General features: G+C 35.0%; 1 protein-coding gene across 3 annotated transcripts in view; it reads right to left on the reverse strand.

Annotated features, from left to right (window-relative positions):
- Positions 1-21,618: 21,618 nt before the first annotated feature.
- Positions 21,619-24,413, reverse strand: part of slco4a1 (solute carrier organic anion transporter family, member 4A1) — a 46,060-nt gene continuing 43,265 nt past the window's right edge. For all 3 annotated transcript variants that reach the window (XM_053483219.1, XM_053483220.1, XM_053483221.1), the window contains exon 13: positions 21,619-24,331. In XM_053483219.1, the coding sequence (XP_053339194.1) occupies positions 24,152-24,331 (180 nt within the window). In that variant the 3' untranslated portion in view covers positions 21,619-24,151. The remainder of the gene's footprint in view (positions 24,332-24,413) is intronic.

A 24,413-nucleotide genomic window follows, 5' to 3' on the forward strand; every position in this document is an offset into this window, starting at 1 on the left:
TAATTATTCATGCAGCTTTTGAGGTATGAGGAAATATGGTGCCATTTTGAAGGTAACAGGACGAAGGGAATCAAAGAGCAGAGGTTTACTGTGCATGTGTTTGGAAGGAAGAGTTAGCTTTCAGATAGAGGCAAATAAAGCAGTAACACAGTTGAATGAGTTTATTTATAGCCTTGTATGACATAGTATTTGATTAATAATACAGTTCTCCGAGTTAATAAAGAAATATTAGGGTACTTGTTTTTAATATTAGCAGCAGCTGTGTTGCCCTGTATCTTATGGTGAAGACTTAAATCAATAAGTATACAAAATTACTAAGTAATTTGACGTCCACTGCTGTATGCAGTGAATAAATGAATCACACTAATCCAATGCTGTATAATAATAATATAACATAAAATAATAAAAATAAGAATAAGAATAATACCTTTACATTTTTACTTCATTTTTTACACTAAATTTCAATATTTTTTTTACAAATTTCCTTATTTGTTCGATAGGGAAATCTTCCGTAATCCGGAAGAGCAGGGGTTCTGAATTAAAATTTAAGAAGTTCTGATTAATAAAATGTTTTTCGAGCTGGGGTCTGGATTTTATGTTTGTGTTGTGTGGATTCAGATCTCTATATACAGTATGCAGTGATTATAAATTTATAAAAAAAAAAGAAGCAAATTTTCATAGCAGTTCAGTAATATTTGTTGACCATTTTCAGTCGCAGCATTAAATATGTAGACAATTTAAACTTTGATGGTCTTGTATATATTACCATGTATTTGTATGGAATATAAACAACAATCTTCGGTGCATCTTCTTTTACACGCTTTTGGGCTATAAATGAATATGAAAGCACTTTTCTCCATCGTATTGGGCTCTTCGTTCGGGTAATTTATATGCCCCCACCTTGAGATGCTGTGGATATGTTTGTTCAAACACCCAGTGTTTTATCCCATAGTGACACTTTACATTACTGCTTTTTATTTATTTTACAATATATGAGACAAATTGGTTTTAAACCTCCTGTAGAAAGGCTAAACATATAAAAAATACTTTAATTGGTCCATTCATCTTTGAATTTTCAGTTTTCATAGTCTACTTCCCTTTTATTTGAATAAGACATGCTGTGTTGTGCTTGTGTTTCTGTTTCTTCTGCACATTCTGTCCATACACGGTAAACTATCATGTTGTGATACACTATCATGTATCACTGTTGAGTGATGCATGTAGTATGGTTGCGTTGTCCATAAAACAAAAATAAACACTGAAGCCAAGGTCTCTCAGCTTCCTGTTAGTGACCGTGACTGGCTTTAGCTGGTTGCTTCTCTGTGCCAACATTAAAAAGGTTTGTTTGATTATAAGATCAGACAGTTGTTTTTTATTAAAGTTATTTGGGGGTTAAGCCACTCTGCCAAGGTCTAGAAAAAAAACCAACCTGTCACCTTCACAGAAGCTGAGAGGAAATTGGTTCGGATGGTCAGGGACCACACAGGAGCTATAAAGGCTCAGGATTACCATGAACTGAAAGCTGCTGGAACACCAATGTCACTGTCTACATTTAATCATTTTTTACAGTGCCCTAGATTAAAAGGCTGCTGTAGATGAAAGAAGCTTTTTGCTCTAAAATCAATATGTTCAGGCCTGACTACTTTGCAGCAAATGTCTTCTGGAGTAAGGTTTTAGCTAGCAATATGTTTGGACGTGTAAAGGTAAGGCATTCATCCCCATAAGCACTGTACCAACTGTAAAGCATTGTGGTGGTAGCATCATGCTTTGGAAAAGTTTTCCTGTAAAAGGAACAGGTACATTACACAAAGTGGATGAAATAATGAACAATGAGAACTACCTTAGAATTCTTTCGTATAATCTTAAACCATCAGCTAGATGGTTAAAAACTATTACCTGCTTGTTCCCAAACACACATCTACTGTAAACTGATTGTAAAATGAATAATTTAGAACATTAAACTTTCGGAACCTCGGCAATATCAAAGTCTGCCCTGAGCTACTGGAAAACCAATTATTTTAATTAATATCTAGCAATAACCAAGAATAGGGATCAAATATCCAATAAAAATTCTGCCATAAGCATGTTCATGATAACCAAATTCTCCTGCTAAAATTGAAAACTTGTTAGGGGACATTTAAACAAACATTAGGTGTGCTTTTTATATGTATTATCTTATGTGTTAATTTTAATTATCTTAATTATATTAGCTAAAGTACAGTATAATTATTGTTATTATTATTATGTTTAATTGACTTGACCAAATATTTGGGGTTCTTCTATTTAAGTTTTTTGTTCATAAAGCTTTTCAATACTGTTCATCAACTCATAGAAGGAAATAAGTAGAAATGAATGAGTTTTTTTATTCTATTAACACTTACACTATTATTAACCACTAAAAAGACATGTTAATTACTCAGTTTGTTTGCAGGAGTTGTTTGGGTTGAGTTACACTACAACTGAAGCTGTACAGTACTTACTGACTTTTCTCCTGCAGGATCGCTAGAAAACTCTTCATTATTACTTGCTGGTGCACCTTTTATTCCCACCTGTATATACAATGCACATGTACATAAAAGCAATATTTTCATATTGATTTATTATTTAATAGCATTTTCCTACCTCTTTAATGCACCTTAAATTGTTAACAGTGTTCTTGTTTGCTGCTTAGGTACTTGTCGTATGTGAATTGGATGCTGTAACAATCCAATAAAATACTCTCTCTCTCTCTCTATATATATATATATATATATATATATACATACATACACATGTACATGAGTAGTCACATCACTATTATTTTTTATTAACAAGCCTTAATTTTCTCCCTTCTAATGAAACCCATTCTTATAACACTGTGTCTAAAGTATAAATGTCTGTTGTGAGTTATTATAGGTCTCCTCTGAGATGCAACTATACTCATTAACATATTTTTAAAAGTGTCAGTAATAAATAGAAAATTAATTAGTTTATTTGCTTTTAAATAACAAAACAAAGATTTCACAAAGTGATTTTTTTCATATATAGCTTTTTATTATGTAATTTTATTTTCAGATCTATTAAGGCATGTTAAACATTTCTCAAGATTCATACAGTATGTTAATGAAAACTCTGTTGTAGACAGAAATATTTGTCAAGGACTAGAACACATGTGACCTTGTGTCAGCAGCTTAAGTAAGATGTTTTTTGAGGAAAAAATATTTTTATTATGGACAGTTGAAAAACGAACCTTGAACAGAATAACAAATGTCTATAAACCTTTAATAAAAATAATATTTTTTTTCTAAGTTTGTGCCTGCTTGCATCTTTATTTAGAAGAAAAAAAAATAATATTGATAAAAAGCTTCACAATCTATCAATAATTGTGTTCCTTTAAGGTCTCGGTCATGATGTTTTGTGTCTAGTGATGAAGGCATTCAGGCAGATATTTAATTGCCAAAGGCTGATTCTGACTGTGAATAAAATTTCCTTATCCTTAGATCCATTATCTGTAATCTTTTCTAACCTCATTTTCAACATACCCACATAGTCAGAGCTCATTAGTTTTCTTTTTTTTTCGCACCTCATCACCTTGCACTTGTTACATTTCCATCCATGCCTTTTTTCTTTTTTGCAAAATAAAACCTTTGACCTCCCTCAAGATGACAGTCCAAGTTGACTGTCAGACACTTCAGCACAAGCACAGACCTTTAAAATAGTTAATCAAATCTCATCACATCTTTGTCCCCAAACTGTGATTGGTTGAGAAGCTTCTAGACTCCAGAAGTGGCATGTTAAGCTGATGAACAGATAGCCACTGTGGTAAAGGCTGATAGACACAACATTATAACAGGAACGCTGATTAAACACTGATGGGAAAAAGTATGCCTTTTCATGATTGACAAGATTTACTCATTAAGGTGCATTTAAAAAAGGATGCTTTTCCTGTAATGTAGTGAATTGATACTGATTGTTTGTCTCAACTGGACAGATAAAGCTCAAATATGTGCCTAATTTCTAAAGATATCTCTGCACTGAAATTGCACTTGATAAAAATAACTGTCATATTATGTGCTCTTTATTTTTTTTCCCATTAATTTATTTTCAGTAACCGATTCAGACTGTTAACTGTCATGGCGAATCCAGGAATACTGCGTGTGTGGTGGGAGAATTTCTTTGGATGAGTAAATTATTTACACACAGGTAATTTATTATAGCCAATTGTTTTTGGAGACTAAGAGAAAACCAGACAACCCAAAGGAAACCCACACAAATAAGGAGAGAACGTTTAAAACTCTTTAGCAACAGTAACTTGAGCTTAGGATCATTACTGAGGGTAACAGTGCCATGTCATTTGGAGTTTTATATATGAACTCCTATAATTCATTTGATTTCCAGAAGTCACTGCCGCAAGGCAGAGGCAACTCTGTTTCCTTTGCCTGTTTGCCTGAAGTATATCCTCTTGCACCTTAAAGTTTGTAAGCCTTGAACCTAATATTAATCTTGAATCTCACTGAAATACTTCTACATTTGGGAATGTCAGTTTCAATTTTTTCTGTATCTGAGAATTTAGGGTTAAGAATGTAACATACATTCAATACTCTGATCTTTACCCATAATTACATACTTCAGATGTAAAACTGTTGGCATTTACCAGATTCTTTAAAATAATGTGATATATAAAAATTCAAAGGAATTAATGTTTTTTTTTCTCCCCTTGGAATTATACAGTAAGGTTCTAGCTATTATTTTTTTTAAAATTTTTTTATTCACATTTTCGTATTCAACATATTAATAAAATGTGAGGTGTTTTTAAGTGATATGCATTGGTGATTTTTTTTTTTCTATTTGTAAAATGAAAAGGCACAGGATGATTTTGCTCTATGGAGTGAAAAATTTTGAAGCTCAATAATTCCAAGGGAACAATTTGGTGCAAATTGTGAAGAGAAGTTCTCTTTTTGCATTTTTCATAAAGCTTTGTTCATCTTTTAATCCGGTAGCTGGGCTAGGTCTTAGAAAAAAGGATAAGGCAAAAGGCAAGGGGATACCACATCAGAGTTAGGTTGAATTTCAACTTATTTAAATTTGTAATCTTAGCTGTAAAAAATGCATTACCTGCATTGTTTTTGATTAATACAGTATACTTGCTTGTTATCATTGTCCAAGTTTGCCAGGAATATATGAATATACATCTGCTGTTTCTGTGGCAGTTATTTACAGGGTTGGGTTGCCAGCTAATTGTATCTGAACACTTGGGGTAAAGGACCGTGCTCAACTGTCTAACAGTGGCAACCCAGTGGTGTCAAAATATATAAAACAGAAATTCAGAAATCTAAAACTAACAGAAATAGACAAAATATAAAACAAAAATATTGAAGCACAGGTTAAAATGGTCTTAATTAAGTCCCTTTATGTAAATCACCACAACCCATCATGTCCCGCATTTTTTTCAGCAGGACGTATTTTTAGAGCTGTAAATTGCTTAAACAAATAAACAGAAATTCTTAAAGCTATTCTCAAAAGACCACTAAATTAATTTTACTGCATCTCTATAATAAACAGACATATTATGACGAGATAGGAAGCATGTAAGGACCAGTAAAACATGCGTCAGGATTTGTTTGTGTGCTATTGTTTTAATTGCGCACATCATTTACCAGCTCATGTCATCATCCATGAAAAAAATAGAACCAAATATTCACACCCAGCTGACTGGTCCAACTTAACACAGCAGTAGACATCATAATACTTTTCGCTTCAGTTGTCTTTGAGCTAGTTTGCTAATGGTAATGTGCCTTAAAGGCAGAGGCATTGATGTCTCATTGGTATGCTTCTCTTCTGCCATGCGAAACACCTGGGTTTGCATCCTAGCCAATGCCCCATACCCAACTCCTGGGATTGCAGTGCACCCTTAATGCCAGCCCGAAGCTTGAATAAAAATACTGTAGAGGCGTGTTCAAAGTGTATTAGGCATATAACCTGTTCTAAAAGCAATAGAAATATACAGATCGGATCATCTGCCGTGGCGTTTAATGAGAAAAACTAAAACAACACTGACAGCAACAAATAGGCCGCAAAGACACATGGACTGAAATTTTATTCTGTAGATCTGCATCTGCAGCATGCTCATAGGATCATAACGAAAAAGCTTTCATAGATTTTGCAAGGCCCTGTGTTTTAGCTGGTGTTTGTTTTAACTACTGTTTTACTGTGCTTAAACTTGCCAAGCTGTGATCTAGTGGAATGCAGCACCAGATTGGCAATTTAGAAGTAAAGTACCGTGGAATTGCAATAAAGTACAAAGCAGTTCATGTTAACAAGCTACCAGATAACATTTGTGACCTAGCTAAAAGACAACCTCTCGTTAAAAGGCAGAGGCTTTGCTTCTTCACCTGATATTTTGTAACTGTGAAAATTCACATTGATGTGTACGATGAAGGTTTCATCTCCTTAATAATTTTGTTTTACATGAAAGACTCTGCTTCTCCATGGAAGATCCAATTATATAGTATGGTTGGGGAAAATTAGCATCCTGTTGTGTTTAAAGTTGGGCAAATATGAGACATGAGCTCCAAATCACTGTCTTTTAAATCATTATATTAACATTTTTTTCTTCACTGTAAATCTAAATTCATGGCATAGGTAATAATAATAATAATAATAATAATAATAATAATAATAATTGTTGGTTAATATTTTTATATTTTGTTAGTATTGTATATTTTGTTATGCACACAAACTTCCGGGCTCCAAAATCATGCCAAGCCAAGAGATCTTTTTCTTGGGAGGAACTGCTACACATGACTGCCATCTCTCTGTCTGCTGCTCTCAATCCTGCTAAGTATATCACGTCATATTCTTGCACGACCAAAATTTTCCTATACTTACTTGTTGGACTGAGGACACTACTCCTAACATGCTTGTGCTGATACTTTATGTTGTTTTAAACCATTCATTTTTAGGAACTCATTTATACTTGTATTTACTGTCCTTTTGCATCTATTGTTCCATATTACTTATTTAACAATTATAAAATGTATTTAATTACTAAAAAATAAATGTTATCAATATCGTGATGCTGCCTAGGGCACTATATTGATAACATACTGTACCAAGCATTACTATATTGATTGACAGATGAAAAAATCTAAAAAGTAGATTAAATAAAGATTAAGTTTTGCAAAAAAAATTCCAGTAAAAATATTCAGTTTATCTTTTTTAATTAATATCTGTTGGTATTCGTTTACATTGAGCAAGTATCTTATTAGTAGCTTATTTTAAAGTAGATTATTAAATCTGTCACATAACATAAACGCATAACATTGCTTTTACACAAAAGTTTGTTTTCACTTATGGTGCTTGTGAAACTCAATCAAGCTACTTGATTGAAAAATCAAGCTCAATGCACTTTTTTTTCTTAATACAATTTTCTGTCCGTGGAAATATTTTTAACACTACTTATTATAAAATATTTTACTTGGTCGTTTAAATGAGAAATGGAGAAAAGTGAATATAGCCTTTTTAAATGAATAATATCCTTGTTCCACTCCCTGTCCCCTTTTCTCTGTTTATCTGTTACTCTTTGTGACACATAGACGAGATGAGATTAAGCTCTTTGTTATATGATACTGTAAACAGAAATTAATCCAAAGTAGTAAATGGATTAAAAAGAAATTATTATAAAGAACGTCTCGGGTTACTTTGCTGTAACCCTGTTTCCTGACAAAGCAGGAACGAAATGCTGCGTGGAAACGCTATGGGAACATCTTTTTGTGTTGCCGGTTGTGAAGCATGTGTGTATCAAACACGCCAAATTTTGGCTTATATAACCTCGGTCAGGTGGTGTCATCTGATGAAGTGCACCTGCAGGTAATAAACCAGAACATTCCTTAGATCAATTTTGTCTGAAAGGACGTGAACATCCAAACTATAGAATCAAACAAATGTGTGCGGAGAGGACCAACCTGCTGCATCACACTTGCTGCAAGGAGACTCTTGCCAGCGCGATAGATGAGGCAATCCCTCTGGTTGAATGAGCCCTGATTCCTAGAGGCGAGGTGTGACCATGCGCCCTGTAGGCTAGGGGGATAGAATCTCTCACCCATTGTGACAGCGTTTGTCTAGTGGTGGCCACCCCCTGGTTGCAGCCCCCGTTGCATATGAAAAGCTGCTCTGACGTACTGGACACAATAAGTGAAGTCTTTTCTACTCTGGAGCTGTAAAAGGTGGAGGACAGAATGCCTCGAGAACAACTGGGTGCATGGTCAAGAATGGAACTTTCGGAAGGTAGTTCGGGTAAGGATGCAGAATAGCTTTGACTAGCCCAGGGTCAAAATCTAGACAGGATGGGGAGACTGACAAAGCCTGCAGATCTCCAATTCTCGTCAAAGAAGTAATAGTCATAAGAAAAACCATCTTGAGAGTCAGAAGCCTGGTGTGTCAATCAGACCTTCGGGCACAATAGCTAAGTCCCAGGAAGGGATCGTCGCTCTACTGGGCGGCCTCAACCGTTTAGCTCCACGAATAAAACGGGCAACTAACGGGTGCTTTCCCACAGAAACCCCGTCGGTCAGAACATGACAAGCCGAAATAGCGGCTACTTACGTTCTGAGAGTACTAGGGCATAAGCACGAGGACAACTTTTCTTGCAGGAACTCCAGCACTGAAAAAATTTGGCAGTGGACTGGGTCTACATGTTTTGCCATGCACCAAATTTCAAATACACTAGATTCTTCTAGCAGAGGGAGCCCTAGCACTTAAAATAGTTTCGATTACGCTGGCTGGAAGACCAGCATCTCTTAGTTGGTCCCCCTCAGGGGCCAGACAGGAAGGTTCCAGAGCCCGGGCCGAGGATGAAATATTGTCCCCTGCGCCTGAGACAGAAGATCCCTCCTCACCGGGAACCACACTCTGGTCGGCCAATGGAGCTCTATCAATAAGAGACACAAACCCTGAATCGCCAGGATTCGCGGGAGCAGAGCTATCGGGGGAAACGCATAAAGGCGTAATCTGCACATATGGGCCATGGCGTCCAGACCCAGGGTTGCTGGAGGAGTCAGAGAGTAGTAAAGGGGACATTGTGCTGTCTCTTGGGAGGCAAAGAGCTCCACCTCTGCTACATAAAATCTTTCACAGATTTGACTGACTACTTTGGGGTGGAGGTTCCATTCCCCGTGTGTCACAGCTGGTCTGAACAGCAAATCTGCTCCCACATTCATATGCCCTGGAATGTAAATCGCCCTAAGGGACAGGAACTTGTCTTGTGCCCAAAGCAGAACCTGGTGCGCTAGCTTGTTCAAGCGGCACGGCTCGCGGCTTCTCTTTAAAGAAAGCACTTTAATCGGGAGGAGGTCACAGTGCTCACACTCTCCTTGAAGCCTAAGGAGAGCGTGATTTTCCCCCAAACACTCAAAACAGAAAGTGTGGAGATCGCCCTCCGAAAGAGGTTTATCACACAGAGGCACACATCTCGCTTGAAACGCCGCCATATTGGTGAGTTAAACACTTTCTTAATTTTGCTTGTTCACACACACACGCAAACACAACAAAGCAGTCCTGAAGACAAAAAGATCTAAAGGAATGTTCCGGTTCACTCCTATTTATAACCTGCAGGTGCACTGCATTAGATGACGTCACCTGACCGAGGTTATACAAGCCAAAATTTGGAGTGTTTCATACACACATGCTTCACAACTGGCAACACAAAAAGATGTTTCCATAGCATTTCCACGCAGAATCGAGTGTAGCTTTTAAAAAGGAACATTAATGTTCCTCATGATTTCCAATTATCTCAATTTAAATGTTTTTTTTTTTTTATCACAACGATTTTTTTTGTTCCAATTTGTTGCTAGTTTGACTTAATTGAATAACAACACTGCTTTTTTTGCCATTGCCACAAGCACAACTGCAGACTGACAAAAAAAAAGTGGATTATGGAAAATTATTTATTTTGGAAACTGGATTTATGGAACTGATAAAAAATAATTATGACAATATTTCAACAAGTTATTTTTTAAACTTTTGTTAACCTACGAAAAATGCACAAAAATATTCTCAATATTTAAATAATAGCAGTTGCATTTTTATTTTTATTTTATAAAAACAAAAGACCATATACAGTTTGCATTTGATTATCAGGTAAACCTGTTTTGATACCTGATATGGATCATATTTATATTCCATACAAAATAAAAAATAAAGAAACAATGTGCTTATTGTATATCTATATGGCTTCATAATTATATCTCTATAAGTTAAATATTATCTCTATTATCTCTATTAACTTCTTGTTCCAATTCATGAATTTAAATTTAGTTAATTAAAGTCTCATCTTCAATGTGTGTTTTATATCTTGATAAAATTCAGTATCTTGACAGATGTTGTGTTTGCTTTTGGAGAATGGCACTTGATATTTATATTTTGTTGATATTTAAAAAGAAAACAGGCAATTTCTGGGAAAATGGGGATGCCAGATGTTGGCTAGTGACTGGAATCAGCTGACCCCCAAGTATGCTTTGTGTGTTTGGCCCTAGGGAATTAAAGGTATTGTTAATTATCTTTAACCTTAAACACACAGAATCATGAAATCTGTCTCCTTTCAGACATGACCTTTAGAGACAGCTTTACAACTACCATAGAGGTCTAACATTGCTAACAAAGCATTGACTATGAGAAGAGCGTATGCATGTATATGCACGTACTGTACAGTATGTATTGGTGTATACTGTATGATATATTGGTGTAAATCTCTGCTTAATGATAGGATTTTCTGACAAGTTTAACCTTTCAGGGACATTTCACAAAATCACGTTTTAAACGTAAAAGAACTAAAGTGTCAATAACTGAGGTTAAAGGTAGAGTTATTTAGTGGCATACAATTATTCAACTACAGTAATAGACACATGAGTTGAAATACCCTGCAAAGAGAAAATTACAAAATTGTGTGTGTGTGTGTGTGTGTGTGTGCGTGTTCAAGTACTGTAGGTGGTACATTGTTCATCTGTATGATGAATAACAGCATGGTTTTCCATTAATCCTTTTATTGTTCTCCATATTTTTTGTAAGCCTTGTGCTTAAGGTTATATAGAATATGAAGAACAATAAGCTCATACACAATACTTTTTAGAGCTGGCATTTGTCAGGGATCTTGGTGCTATGCACCATGGAACATCTGTATTGCGGAAGACTATTCTGTCTTCCACTGTTCTGACAGTTTCCATGGTTCCCAGCATACTGTCTTTGATATGGTTATTAAGATCTCACATTTTGTTTGGTCACTTTGCCAAGCCTGGTTGATAAAGCTAACTTTATTAAGTTTATAAATATGTATGACTAATGTTAGCACCTGCCATTAATATGGTAAAGATTTGGAAAAATAGTTAAAAGTTTAAAGCTGACATGAGTTAATGTAATCAATTATATTATTATATCAGGTTGATGCCAAATACCTCCCTGTTCGGTAATTAGAGAGTGAATCACAGATGAGAAATCTAAAAGGTAGATTGAATAAAGATTCTGTTTTATCCTAAAAAGATTTTAGTATGTTAGAATTCACTTATGTGGTATCAAATTCTTCTTCTTCTTCGATACAAAAGAAATTAAGTAATTAGAATAAAAATATTAAATTTAATTAATATTTATTGATGCTGGTGTTGGGTTACATTAGGCAAGTATCTTATTAGTAGCTTATTAAACTAGATTAATAAATCTGCCATATAACTGCTTTTACTTAACACACTAGCACACACTAGCAAGTTCGGGTATTTCACATGCCCTTTACCTTGAACTGTTTTTCGGAAAATATGAGACAAATTGGTTTTCAATTTCACAGGAAGAAAAAACATACATTGACTTGTCCATTCATCTTTGAAGGTTCAGTTTTTATAGTCTACTTGTCTAGCCATGCTGTATCACATGTTGCATTCCATTTCGAAGTGTACTTTACAGGGTGCTCCCTACTCCCTGCTCCGTTTGCAGTGAATGTCGGTGAAGGGAACTTCCCTCGACAAAACTCCACCATTCGGGACACCCTGCAAAGTCACCAGCGCAGCAATTCCTTCATGCGTTACCATGGTGACATATGCATTAAACATACGGGCATTAAATATTTTATATTTATTGAAACAAAAACTGATACCATTATTAAACCTAGTATTGAAACATGTATAACTTGTAATTCAATTATTGATTAATAATAAAAATGTATTAAAGATATACAGTAATTTATTTATTTAATTTTTTACAGATTACTATATAACAAGTGATAAAGAAGCCTTGATTAAATAAAATTTTTAATAGTTGTTTCCTTTTAATGTGATATCATCCTCAATAATAATGATGATAAATATATAAATGCTTTTTTGAGATCCATTTTTTTTCACGCTCCAGTGAAATGCAATGACTTATGGGACATTTTTCATTTCCTTTTCCGGTGAAGTGAAGACCTCATGTTCACTCGTTCCCTAAACTGTTCGCAGTTCCCTTTGAACTGAACATTTTTGGGATCACATTTATTATGCAGATTGGAACACACCGTTAATTTGTGTTTTGTGAGGATGTTTTCTACTCAACATCTTGATTTAATTTAAGGGACAGATTTAACTTCAGTCAAGTAATGAAGGACTAGAAAAGTTTCATTAAATTCAGTTTCATTAAATGTCCAGCCAGTTTTGTTTGATGCTGTGACAAAATTGACTGGCAGACATACAGACAGACTGGTTTTAGGTCATGCAATGTATAAAATGTAAAGATATATTTAAAAGAGCGAGTTATGCCCAATTTGCGGACAAATTATTATTTTTTTATTTATATAGATAATAAATATGTGTACCATTTATACACATATTTTGTTTTATGACCAAATGCACGACCATCATTTTGGGTCAGTAGCAGAAGTGGGTTGTCCTCACAGACTGGGTAAAGTCAACAGGGTGACCACCCACACAGAGCTCCAGCATAAGCCCACCAGTGCAGAGCTTCAGTGACAGGCTGAAAGCACTGTTTTATTGCTAGTCACGCGTTCTGTTTATCACACTGTAGGGCTCATTCTAGTAGCTTCTACTTTATAGCCACTATTACATTTCCAACATGTTAAGCTCCAGCGCTCAGCACCGTGCAGAAGTGGACACAATGGCTTCCCACACAAAGTATAAATCAAGCCGTGTCCTGTCCATCCTGCTTTGCACTATACCAGTCAGGCTCAACTGCATCCTTTGTTGCCAATGACCTTTAGCTCGCCCTGCCCCTGGATATGAAGATGTTGTGTGGGCTCTTCCATCTAGCTTTGGGAATGCCATAGCTGCTGCACACCTCAGCTTCAGAGTTCGTGCTTGCAACACACTTTAACCTTGTTAAAAATGACACAGTCTCTCAGCATCTCAGCTTCAAAACCATTGTGCTTGCTCCACAACTCAGCTTTAAACATGTCATGATTGTTCTGTACCCTAGGTTCAATGACACCATGCTTGTTCACCTTGCTTTCTGCTTGGATGTTTTGTGTTTCATGTTAACTATTTTCTGTATTTAAGAAACTTAACCATGTAGAAATGTAATACATGTGCATATATGAATTTGAAATATATATATATATATATATACTGTATATATATACATGGTCCACATTTTTGCTCATTTATACCGATTCACGTTAAACAATTGTGAAACTTATGTTATTGCTCTGTTTGCTGACTCTACTTATTTTAGACCAAGTTTGAGAGCCATCAGAAAATTTATTGATTGCCAATCGTTCCTATTCTGAGAACATGCAGTTCAATTGTGGCATGAATGTGCTAATTTCATCTACTGTACAAAATAATTAAACATAAACATTCAACTTTGTAAGACATGAGGTTTGTGCCGTGTACTTTCTTTATATTTTAGTGGCATGGCTCATGACTAGTGGCAAAATCAGTTAAAATTGTGATTTGTTCTCACAGCACACCAACGCTACATCTCCCTTCAACTAGTTTATAAAAACTAAATTGTTCATGACGAAGCCAGAAACATACTGTAATGAGTGTAAATATTGTGTCTGGATGAATAAGTTCAAATTAAATACAGCTTCACTCTCGTCAGAATTAATTGCCTATTGTAACACAACCGGCTTATGCAGTGGGTAGAATCGCTGCCTTACAGTAGCTTGTCTACCTTGTTATAGTACTAGGTGTAGATTCTGATTATTTCATTTGTTGCACAGCCTTTCTGCTTATTTTCAATTCCTTCTCTAAAAAGTGTGTTTAGCTTTTTACCTCTTTCCCAAATCACCTATAAAAATAGTAACGAAACAAAATACTGTGTGTAAAATGATAAGATGTCTAATTCGAACCAATTTAACTCACAATAAGCCACAAACGAGAAACTTTTTTGCTTCTTCATCAGTACAAAATACAGCTTATCCTCATTCGAATTGTATAAATTGCTAAAAATACAAAAAAAAGGTCATACCACATCTTGCTGGGATAAAGAAAAAAAAAAAAACTTGTTCCATCTCTTTTGTCAAAGAAGCTAATTGTGAGAATTAGCTCACACAGACACTAAAGCTGCTCAAATAACACTTAATTAGATTTCTCAGCTGGTGCCTATTAAAGCTAATTATTGTTGAAGTATTTCCTTAAGTAGGTTAGCTAAAGTGGCAGCTGTAACAGCAGCCTCTCTTTTTATAAGGAAAGGTGTTCAAGATTTATTCACATTACAGACAATGCATAATGAGAATAAGTCTAGCACACATTTCTTTAAGCACAGTCATCTCTTATTCTACTTCAGATTTTTTTTTTTTATACCTGCTCCTATTTTGTTCCCATTAAACACATTACCTGTATTGTATGGTTCCATTACTGACGAACTGCACTACTTTGCCTGAGGTATATGGAAAGTTGAGAGCATACATAAAAATAATATAGTGATATTGCATGAAAATGTATGCACAGTAAATTTTGTAAAGTCTATACATGGCTTTTATTGTCTTGAATTGTCATTTTTCTTCCTTTAAGTAATGTGATTTCTTTATTGCCCCAGTTGCACTGCAAATTTACTGAATAGCCACTCATAAAATAAGTGCACTCTATAATTACAGCAAAAAAACATTTTAGTATATCTTCTCAAAGGCCAATACTATAGAAATGAAACTTGGATATATTTCAGAGTAATCAATATGCAGCTTGTATAACATTTGGTATAGATTTACTGTCATCTAAAAATAACACAACATACAGCCTTTATTGTCAAAATATCTGGCAACAAAAGTAAGTACAGTACACCCTTAGTGATAAAAGCTATTTACCGTTATCCCAAATCACCTATAAAAATAGTAAAGAAATAAAATACTGTGTATAAAATGATACATCTTTAACCATGTACATCTTTAACCATGTGAAGTCACATGTCCAATTCATCATGGTCATGTGTTTGTCAGAGGCCAAGTTTATCTCCAGACCTGAACCCTTATGAGCACTGAAAGTTGATGAAGCGCAATGTGTCTAACATCCAGCAGTGATCACTCCATGATATCATTATGGAGGAGTGGAAGAGGATCCCAGCAACAACACGTGCAGCTCCATGCCCAGGAGGATAAAGGCCGTGCTACTGTAGATAACAATGGTGCTCACACAAAATATTGACACTTTGGACATGTTCACTTAAGTTACTGTACATCTATATATGAATACAGTATCTGTAGCAATGCTGAAGATTTCAAAACTATGAAACACATTGATACTTTAGGGCATAAATGTCAGCTGCTCTACCATTTTTTGGGTAAATTAAGCATATGCGCAGGCTGCAATTATGCCGTTTTTTTTATCCTTCTCCGTTTTAAAACCATGGTGAACTTTGCATATATCGCAGAGCGTCAAGCATACTTCACCTTCGTCTATCTTGGCCAGTGTGTAGCGCAAGAACCTCTCTTTAAGTATACGCGAAGTTTCAGATGGTATGGCAAGTGTAAACACGTGTATTGGATACTGTATGAGTCATAGTTGAAAGAACATGTAAACAGACGGTCAAAAATAATCAGATATAGGCAACATATCAGAATTGGGCATCGAGACCTGCAGTGTAAATGTAGCCTAAGACTAGTAACCCATATTTTAATGCTGAATTGAATAATTAATTACATCAACTGTATATACTGTATATACAGTAGTACTGTATAAAATGTGATCATTTTGCAATGTCTGTAACAGGGACAAAGTTTGGGTAAAATCTTGTCCAACACCACATTCAAGGATGTCACTGTACATAAAGCTAATTAATAAATTCAATTGTTGATTTAAGTGACAGATGAGTTTAGAAGTGGAATTAGCTACTAGAATTAATTGTTTTAGGCTCACTTTTATTGCATACTAAGGTGCCTTAAGTACCAAGGTTGGAGATACAGCTACTTTACTTTACAACTACTACAGTATATTAAAGCTAGGTTTATGTAACTAATTTAATTTAATTCAATTATGTTATATCAATGGCTGATATAAATAATGTAGTCTTATATGTTTTTTTAATTTTTTTGTTTTTTTCATACAGCAATTTCAACAAGCATGTTTAACAATGTTTAATTGTAGCAAATGTTTAACATTATAGTTATAACAAAACATATGGTTATAACTTTTTGAGTGTTACGTTTTTGAACATTGTTTAACAAATGTTCTCGAACTGTAGACCTCTACTCTAGAAAAAAAAGGTTTAGTCCAGTTGTGCATGAGCATGAACTAATCAAGCACACAAAATCCAAATCTCCTTAAACAATAGTTTTCTTGTATGCTTATTGGTCATATTCACAGATGTATTATGAAATAATTCCCCCATAGTCATACTGTATGTGCCTAATTATTTAGCCAAGCCTTCTGTAAATAAAATAGTTTTCAATAAAGGTGCAGATTTGTGGGACTCATGGATATAGAGTATTATGGTGAAATGGTTCAGTATGTTTACTGCTGTCTTCTCCACTCTTGTTGTTCCCCTTAGGTTTGTCACCCAAAAGCAGGATGGGTTCCCAGTTGAGTCTGGTTCCATTTAGAATTTTCCAATTTATACATATTTCCTTAAATTTTTAAACTTAATACCATAATTTTTTATTTTGTTTTTGATTATTACTAATCAAGACAATTTTTTTTCAATACTGTCTTTGTCTTCTGGTGATTTGCAGTGATACTCGCAGATTACCTCTCCTGGCCTAGTTGTCAACAGTACTGTATGTCACATGACTAAACCATAAATCGATGTCTAATCAACACCTGGTTTTTGAACCATCAATTCTTGGTTGCTTCTAATGTGACTGAAGTGTTGCTTTGTGCTTCCACCTTTTGTGAGAAGTGCTGTCTGTAACTATGTGATAAATTATGCTTTCCTCTTCAAACCTTTGAGAAGAACATAATTGTATTAATCTACTGTAAAACATGATGGCTGTTGTAATCTCCACCATAGAAACATCATGCAACAAAAAACTGCGGAGGAAACGCGGAGTGCAAGAAAAGGCAGAAAATTTGAAATAATGCATTGAGCTGACATTCAGAGAAATGAGAGAATAAAAGAGGAGATAAGGAACACATTGATTATGTGAATTTGGAAAATTGAATTCATTAGTGTTGCTTCAATAAAAGCAGTTAATTACAAAACATTATACACTGATTACATAGTCATACTTTATCAAATGAGAATTAAATGTTTTAATGTTCCTCTTTTAAGGATGAGCACAGATTTTTATCTCAGTGAATTGCATGTTTTACTGTATGTGTCATAGGCTCATGGAGCTTGTTAATGTTAATTCAGAGTTTATGGTGATATTTCATCTTCACTTTACTCAGAATACCGTGATGTAACAGTCAAAAGGATCTCTTGATCTGGAGAGCCTCTTGAGTTTTCATGTCTTGGTGGGGATACAGTGTCTCCACAAAAAAAAAAAAAAAGATAAGACATTTGAAATGAAAAGGCCGCAGCTTTTATTCAAAAATGTTTTCTTTTGGTTTCCCAGCAGGGAGTTTTGGTTGTCAAATGTTGTAGCAATGCTGCGGGGACCTGGAGCCTATTCCAGGAGGCTTAGGGCACGAGGCGAGGTACACCCTGGACAGGGTGACAAGCCATTGCAGGGCACACACACATACACTCACACACTCAATTACACACACTATGGGCAATTTGGAAATAGCAATTAAACTAACCTACATGTCTTTGGACTGTAGGAAACTCACTAAGCACGGAGAGAACATACACACAGAGCCGGGAATCAGGTCTGTCAAGGAATCAAACCCAGACCCTGAAGGTGCAAGGCGACAGTGCTAACCACTACACCACCGTGCTGCATTAATTTTTCAACAATATGAAAATTGGTTTTATGTTGTTAAAATTTAATAAAATGATATTGGGTCAATGTTGACCACATGCCAAACATTAAACGAATTGTTTAGCACTATGCTGCAAACACCACTTTAAATGTAGATTTTTTTTTTTTTTTTACATTTTTCAATTGAAATGAACCCTTGAAATAATAGGGTTTTTGTCATCCATTAAATCTGACAGGGAGTTGAACTCAGGGCACAGGGATGAGAGCACTGAATGCTAACTACTGGTTCACCGTAGAACCTACTACTGAGGCTAGTGAATAAAATAATTCTTTGTAAAATGTTAAATAAGTCCTCCAACTCAAGCAATTCATTTGGAATCAAAGGAAAGAAAAAAAAAATCAAGGTTGTGTGCAGTGATTAACATCCAATATTCTTTTAGTGAACCTGGATGTTATGAAAATTTGCACATTGTGTAAACATCATATTTCAACACTGTACTGTACTGGTTGTTTCTGACACTGTTCTAAACTTAAGGGCGTATGGATGTATGTACAGTATATGCGGTTGGATGTTGTATGACTTCAAATTAACTCCTACAAAAGTGTCACTAAGGTCGTATTTGCAACATTTTGTTCCGGTTCATTAATCCAAAGTTTTTTTTTATATATATATTTTATTTTAACTTTCAAAACCCCTGTACTGCTGTTAATAGTAAACAATTCTGTTTTAAGCAGTTCAGTTGCAACCTAAGTATGACATCATAGATTGTTGGGGTTGCTTTACTAATGTGATACTATAATATTGTTTTAATACATCCCAGGTATTAAGGATCAGAGATATTTTTGGCTTCTCCTGTTTTAGTCTGAATGGTAAGAGCATAAATTTAACAGGGACAAGAAAGTAGCTCATAGTGACATCTGGTGGGAAAATGTTGCATGTAGAAAATGATCAATTTTTCAGAAAATCCACTTTTTCCAATTTTCCAAGAAAATAATTCATGGATTCTTTATTAAAAAATACAGTGGAACAATATAATGTCTGCCTTGTTTATAAAGACTGCTTTGTTTTAGCCAGTAAATATGTAATATAGTAAACCAGTGTAATTCCTGCAAACAGGTGAAATTGAATCATGTTTAACGTCTTTTAGCTCATTACACTCCTTCCAGAGGCTTATACAGGGGCAGTAAGTGGTTCATGTGCTTCCCTTCCTACGCTAATACACCCAGTCCTTAATTGTTTGCTAGTTGCAGGTACTTCCGAAATTGCAAGTGTTATTTGCTAGGCAGTGTAAACACACAGGCATTTAAAATTAATAATACAGTGTACTGAAAGATGTTAAACTGATCAGCCATAACATTAAAATCCACTGAAAGGTGAAGTAAACAATATTGATTATCTTGTTCCACTGAGACCTGTCAAAGGGTGGGATACTGTATGTTAGGCAGCAAGTGGATAGAAAGTATAAAAAGTGGGAAAGTGTATTTTTGACCACGTATATTAAATTAGTGTTTTCTCATATTTATTTTTGGAAGTTAAACCTAAAGTCTTTGTCATTGTATGCCGAAATGTAATAACTGACCTTGCCATTACAATATCACAGAGGCGACTATGTGTGTGTATGTATATTTATACTGTACATCTGTTCCCTGGCGAAGTCTTTCCTGTGCTGGCAGTGTGTTAGCTCAGTCATTGTGTTGCTCTATGATAAAGTACCTCCCATTTAGGCTGGATGCATTTTGTCCTGCTAATTGCGTGTGTGTATATTGTGTATAGGTCGCGCGCCGCTCCGGACACCACTCCAGGTTTTCCAACTGCCACTACACCGGCAGCTGCCTGACCTTCCACACGGTCGCTTCCGCCTCTAAATGACGTCATCAGCGGGCCATTCATAAACCAGACAGAGACGCGGGAACGAGAAGGCGTGTAGGCGAGGTGTTGGTTTTGTTTAGGGGAGTGAGAGATTGATTGATTGATTGATTGTTAATTGATTGATTTTTGTGGTTTTGCCGTTTTTGATATTGGATTGTGTATTCTCGTTTTGACCTTTTGCCACCCCATGACTTTGATTATTGCGTTGGTTGCTTGGTTCTTTGGACATATTTTGTAAATAATTTCACTGTATGTGCACTCGCCAGTAATAGGGGCGTGGCTGCCATTTATTTTTGGAAAAAAGGGAATTTGTTTGTGGTTTAGGGAGATGGGTAAGGTATCTGTATTTTTGTTTTGTGTATGGTAAACTAGCTTATAAAATACAGATACCCTTTTCTGTTCATTTTTTGGCTTTCTGATTTATACTGCTAAAGACTGCTTTGCATATTATGCTCTCAATAATTTTTTTTCTTAAAACAGTGGGCTGTGAAAACCTGAATGTTGCATTTGGTGCTTTCATCAAAGATCTTACAATACATTTCTGTCATGAGCTACTGTTGTTTTCTTTGCCCCCCAGTAGACTGCTGTCTTTGTCCATCAGGCAGAAGGCTTGCTGCACTTCCTTGTTTTTTTTATACAGACTTTTGTCTTGACTCTTCTGGAATACTGTTTACAGCGGTCACAACCCGTCATAGGTCTCAGGGATATGTGCCTTGGTGGCTTAGTGGTTACCTCGGTCACCTTGCACCTTCAAGTTCTGCCTTGGGTCTGTGTGCATGAAGTTTGCATGTTCTTCGTGTTTATGGGTACTCTGGTTTCCTTCCTCAGTCCAAAGACTTGCAGATTAGGATAATTGGCGTTCTCAAATTGCCCGTAGTGTGTGAATGAGTATGTTTGTTTTGCCATATTTGAAATCTTAAAGTATTTAAAACCATTTTCCCTTGTAAAAACAGGTGTTTGGACCATTTTATTAATTACAATTTATAAATAAACACCTAAATAAGACATTTACATAAATATTTAGGCCCATTACTTAGTACTTGCTTCAAGTCATTGTTACATTTGGCAACAATGATAGCCTCTATATATCTTTTAAATGATATTTAAAGCTTGCACACCTTTCATAACAAAGGGTTTAAATACTTATGTAAATAGGTTTTTCATTATTTTTTAAAATAAATTAATCTTTTGTAAATTGTGCATGTTGTTATCTAAAGTTCTTAGCTCTGGTTGTTCTGATGTTTTTCCTGGAGTTTAATAAAGGAAAACCTGCACTTCCATCATTGACATCCTCAATCCCTGATTACTACTAGTAGTAGAAATTGTAAAGTAAAATTTAAAATAATTATAGGTAAATTAATTCATCACAGTAAATATATATTTCAAAAGTCTTATGTTCATATTTCTTAACAGGTTTTAACTGTTAAATGATTTTGGTGACTTAATATTTTTCATATTTACTTTTGAATAAATTCTGGAACACACATACTGTATACATTCCCAGTTAAAGTGACATTAAGCATGACACAGACACAGGTTTGTGGATTTACCTGTTGATTCTTAAAAAAACATTTACTGAAATGTTTGCATCAAAAAGAGATCTTGAACATAAGTATCAAACCAGAACAGGAAAGCCCCTTCTTACCCCATCCCCCGTTTTTATTGGAATGCAATGAGATGACACTATTTATATCTACAGCTAACAGTAAGAGAATTACACTACTAATCACAAATGTTTACTGGAAATATCATAAAGGCATATGAGGAATAGTTGCTTGCAGTCATTAGGGCAAAAACAATCAAAAAAAAAAAAAACCCACATTATAAACAATACGAAGAAAAAAAGTATCACTCACAATTTCAATTCCTTTGTGCAATTCCTCAAAACGTTTCTTAAGTGCATTTTATAGGAAATAAACTTAGTGAGGGTGTTAGGGCTGCAATACATTTGTCCCTTTTAAAAAGTTTCAAATGTTTGTTTGATATATAAACAGTCTTTCAACATATGAGTACAAAAAGTATATATGCTGGTAAAAATGATCATAAAATGTATTAAAGGTGCCAATGGCTAGATGCATTTGGTAGTTTGTGAATTTATAAGGAACACATTTGTGAAACAGAGCAGCATGATAGCACTCATGCACAAGAATACATATTACCACATTGTGGTTATGTGACATTTACTGTACTGTATGAGTTAACCATTCAGCTTGGCACAAGTTTGATGTAAAAGTATAATAATTAAAAAAGGCTATTATGACATACTGAAAATATGCTGAACTCCTGTTGAAAATATATATCACCATTATAATGTTTACACTTTCAAGCAGGTACAGTAAGTTAACAAACTTACAACTAACATATATATATTTTGCCCCACCTTCATTTTTTGTAAGGTCCGACATAAACCAGATCCATAAATCCACTCTGATCTGCATAGTCTTAAAGAATGAAATTTTGGCACTAGACATCTCTTTCAAAAGCATAAAGCTGTAGGTCATATTTGTATTTTAGCTAGCCATAAAAAAGGCATAAATATGTAAGTATGTGAGCCATAGTAAGAACATTGATAATAGCTTATACATTTGTATTAAAATTGTCATCTAAATACTCATACTGTATATGCTGTTCAGTGAATCTGTGAATTAGTTTTAGAAAATTAAAGTGCAAACAGAGTTGCAGATTATAAGTAAAGGCTCAGCAGGAGCATCAATTACTCAATCATCTGAAATGTTTGTTTCCTGTAGAGTTGTCTAGCAGAACACCTATAATACTCAGATTATCCTTACTATCTGCAAAGAAGGTCCTTGAAATAAATTGTTAATTTGTCTGGAAATACTTTATACTGTATTAGTACCTACAGTTTATTTACTAAGTGCTCAAAAATAGGCCTCTACAGCAGAAGGTACTGTATACATTAGTCATCATACTGTATATTTAAATAGGGGCTCATTTGCCAAAACAGATACATGCCACACTCTGCTGTGTAAAATCTTTTATGTGTGCCACAGTCTGAATTACCATCAGATGACTTTTACTAAACTATTTTTTACTATTATTGTTTACTTAATCAGAAAAACTTAAGACCAATCTGATTGATATTTCCTGGAGTGCATAATAAAAACGTGCCATTTGTGTCAATTAATAAAAACTGGGGCATTTGTTTTTGCAAATTAATTCTTTTTTTTTACTTAATATATATTCATGATACTGTAGCATAACAGAAATCATTGTCACAAACAGCTCCAGGATAGATCCTAAGTTTGTTTTACTGTCTAAATTTCTTCATGTTGTCTGAATTCCCCCTACCTGGTTTTAGGTGAATTAGCTTCTAGTATTAATGAGCATGGGAATATGTGTGCATGGTGTCCTGTGATGGACTCATCCAGGGTGTATGCCCACTTTGCACACACTTCTATTACAACCTAAATCAGTTAATTAAGAAAAAGAACAGCTAATATTGTAACATTTTGTGTCTTTAAAATTATATAATGCATTACACTACAATTTGGTATTTTTCTGCAGGAAAAATAATAAAACTGTTGGCACATGGTCCAAACTCACATTGCATACACTGTTTAAAAAATTAAAAATAAAAAAATCATTACTTACAGTCCTCCAAACACCTAATCCAACCAATGTGCAATTTATCAATCCTTTTAAAAGTTGGACCTGCTCTATTATATGGTGGGCCTCTCCAACTGAGCTTATAATATCTAATCTATCTATGATAATGTAAAGAATTAGATGAATTTAAATAATTAAATATAATAATCAACACTTAATGGCCCATATCCCTTTTTTAATTTTTAACATTTATTAACAGTTCATTAAAAAGAGTGATCCTGCTGCAAGATGTTTGCTGTATTGGATGATCTTCATGTATCTTCATGTATAATTTTTTATGTAAAGCATGTCTGGCCCAATTTGTGTGCAACTGAAAAAAAGACCTAGGGTTTAGATAAAGCTCATAACATGTACAGAATGATATCACACACACACTCATGCACGTGTGTGTTTGTAGCTGGAGGTCACAACTTGGCATGAACATTGGCTATGATCTCAGGGGGGAGGTCTTTGACTGGCAGGTGTCTGTCCTCCACACCTTTGTCTGCTGCACTGTTGTCTGTGTTCTCACAGCTGTCCTGGGGTGATTCTGGAGGAGGCTTGTACAGCACACTTGCCAGCATGAAAAATGAAGTGCCCAAAAACTAGAAGAGAAATGGAGAGAGAGAGAAAGAGAGAGAGAGAGAGAGAGAGAGAGAGAATGTGAGTGAGAGTAAAATAATTGCT

The sequence above is a fragment of the Clarias gariepinus genome, chromosome 22, assembly GCF_024256425.1.
Source record: "Clarias gariepinus isolate MV-2021 ecotype Netherlands chromosome 22, CGAR_prim_01v2, whole genome shotgun sequence".
NCBI classification, from domain to species: domain Eukaryota; kingdom Metazoa; phylum Chordata; class Actinopteri; order Siluriformes; family Clariidae; genus Clarias; species Clarias gariepinus.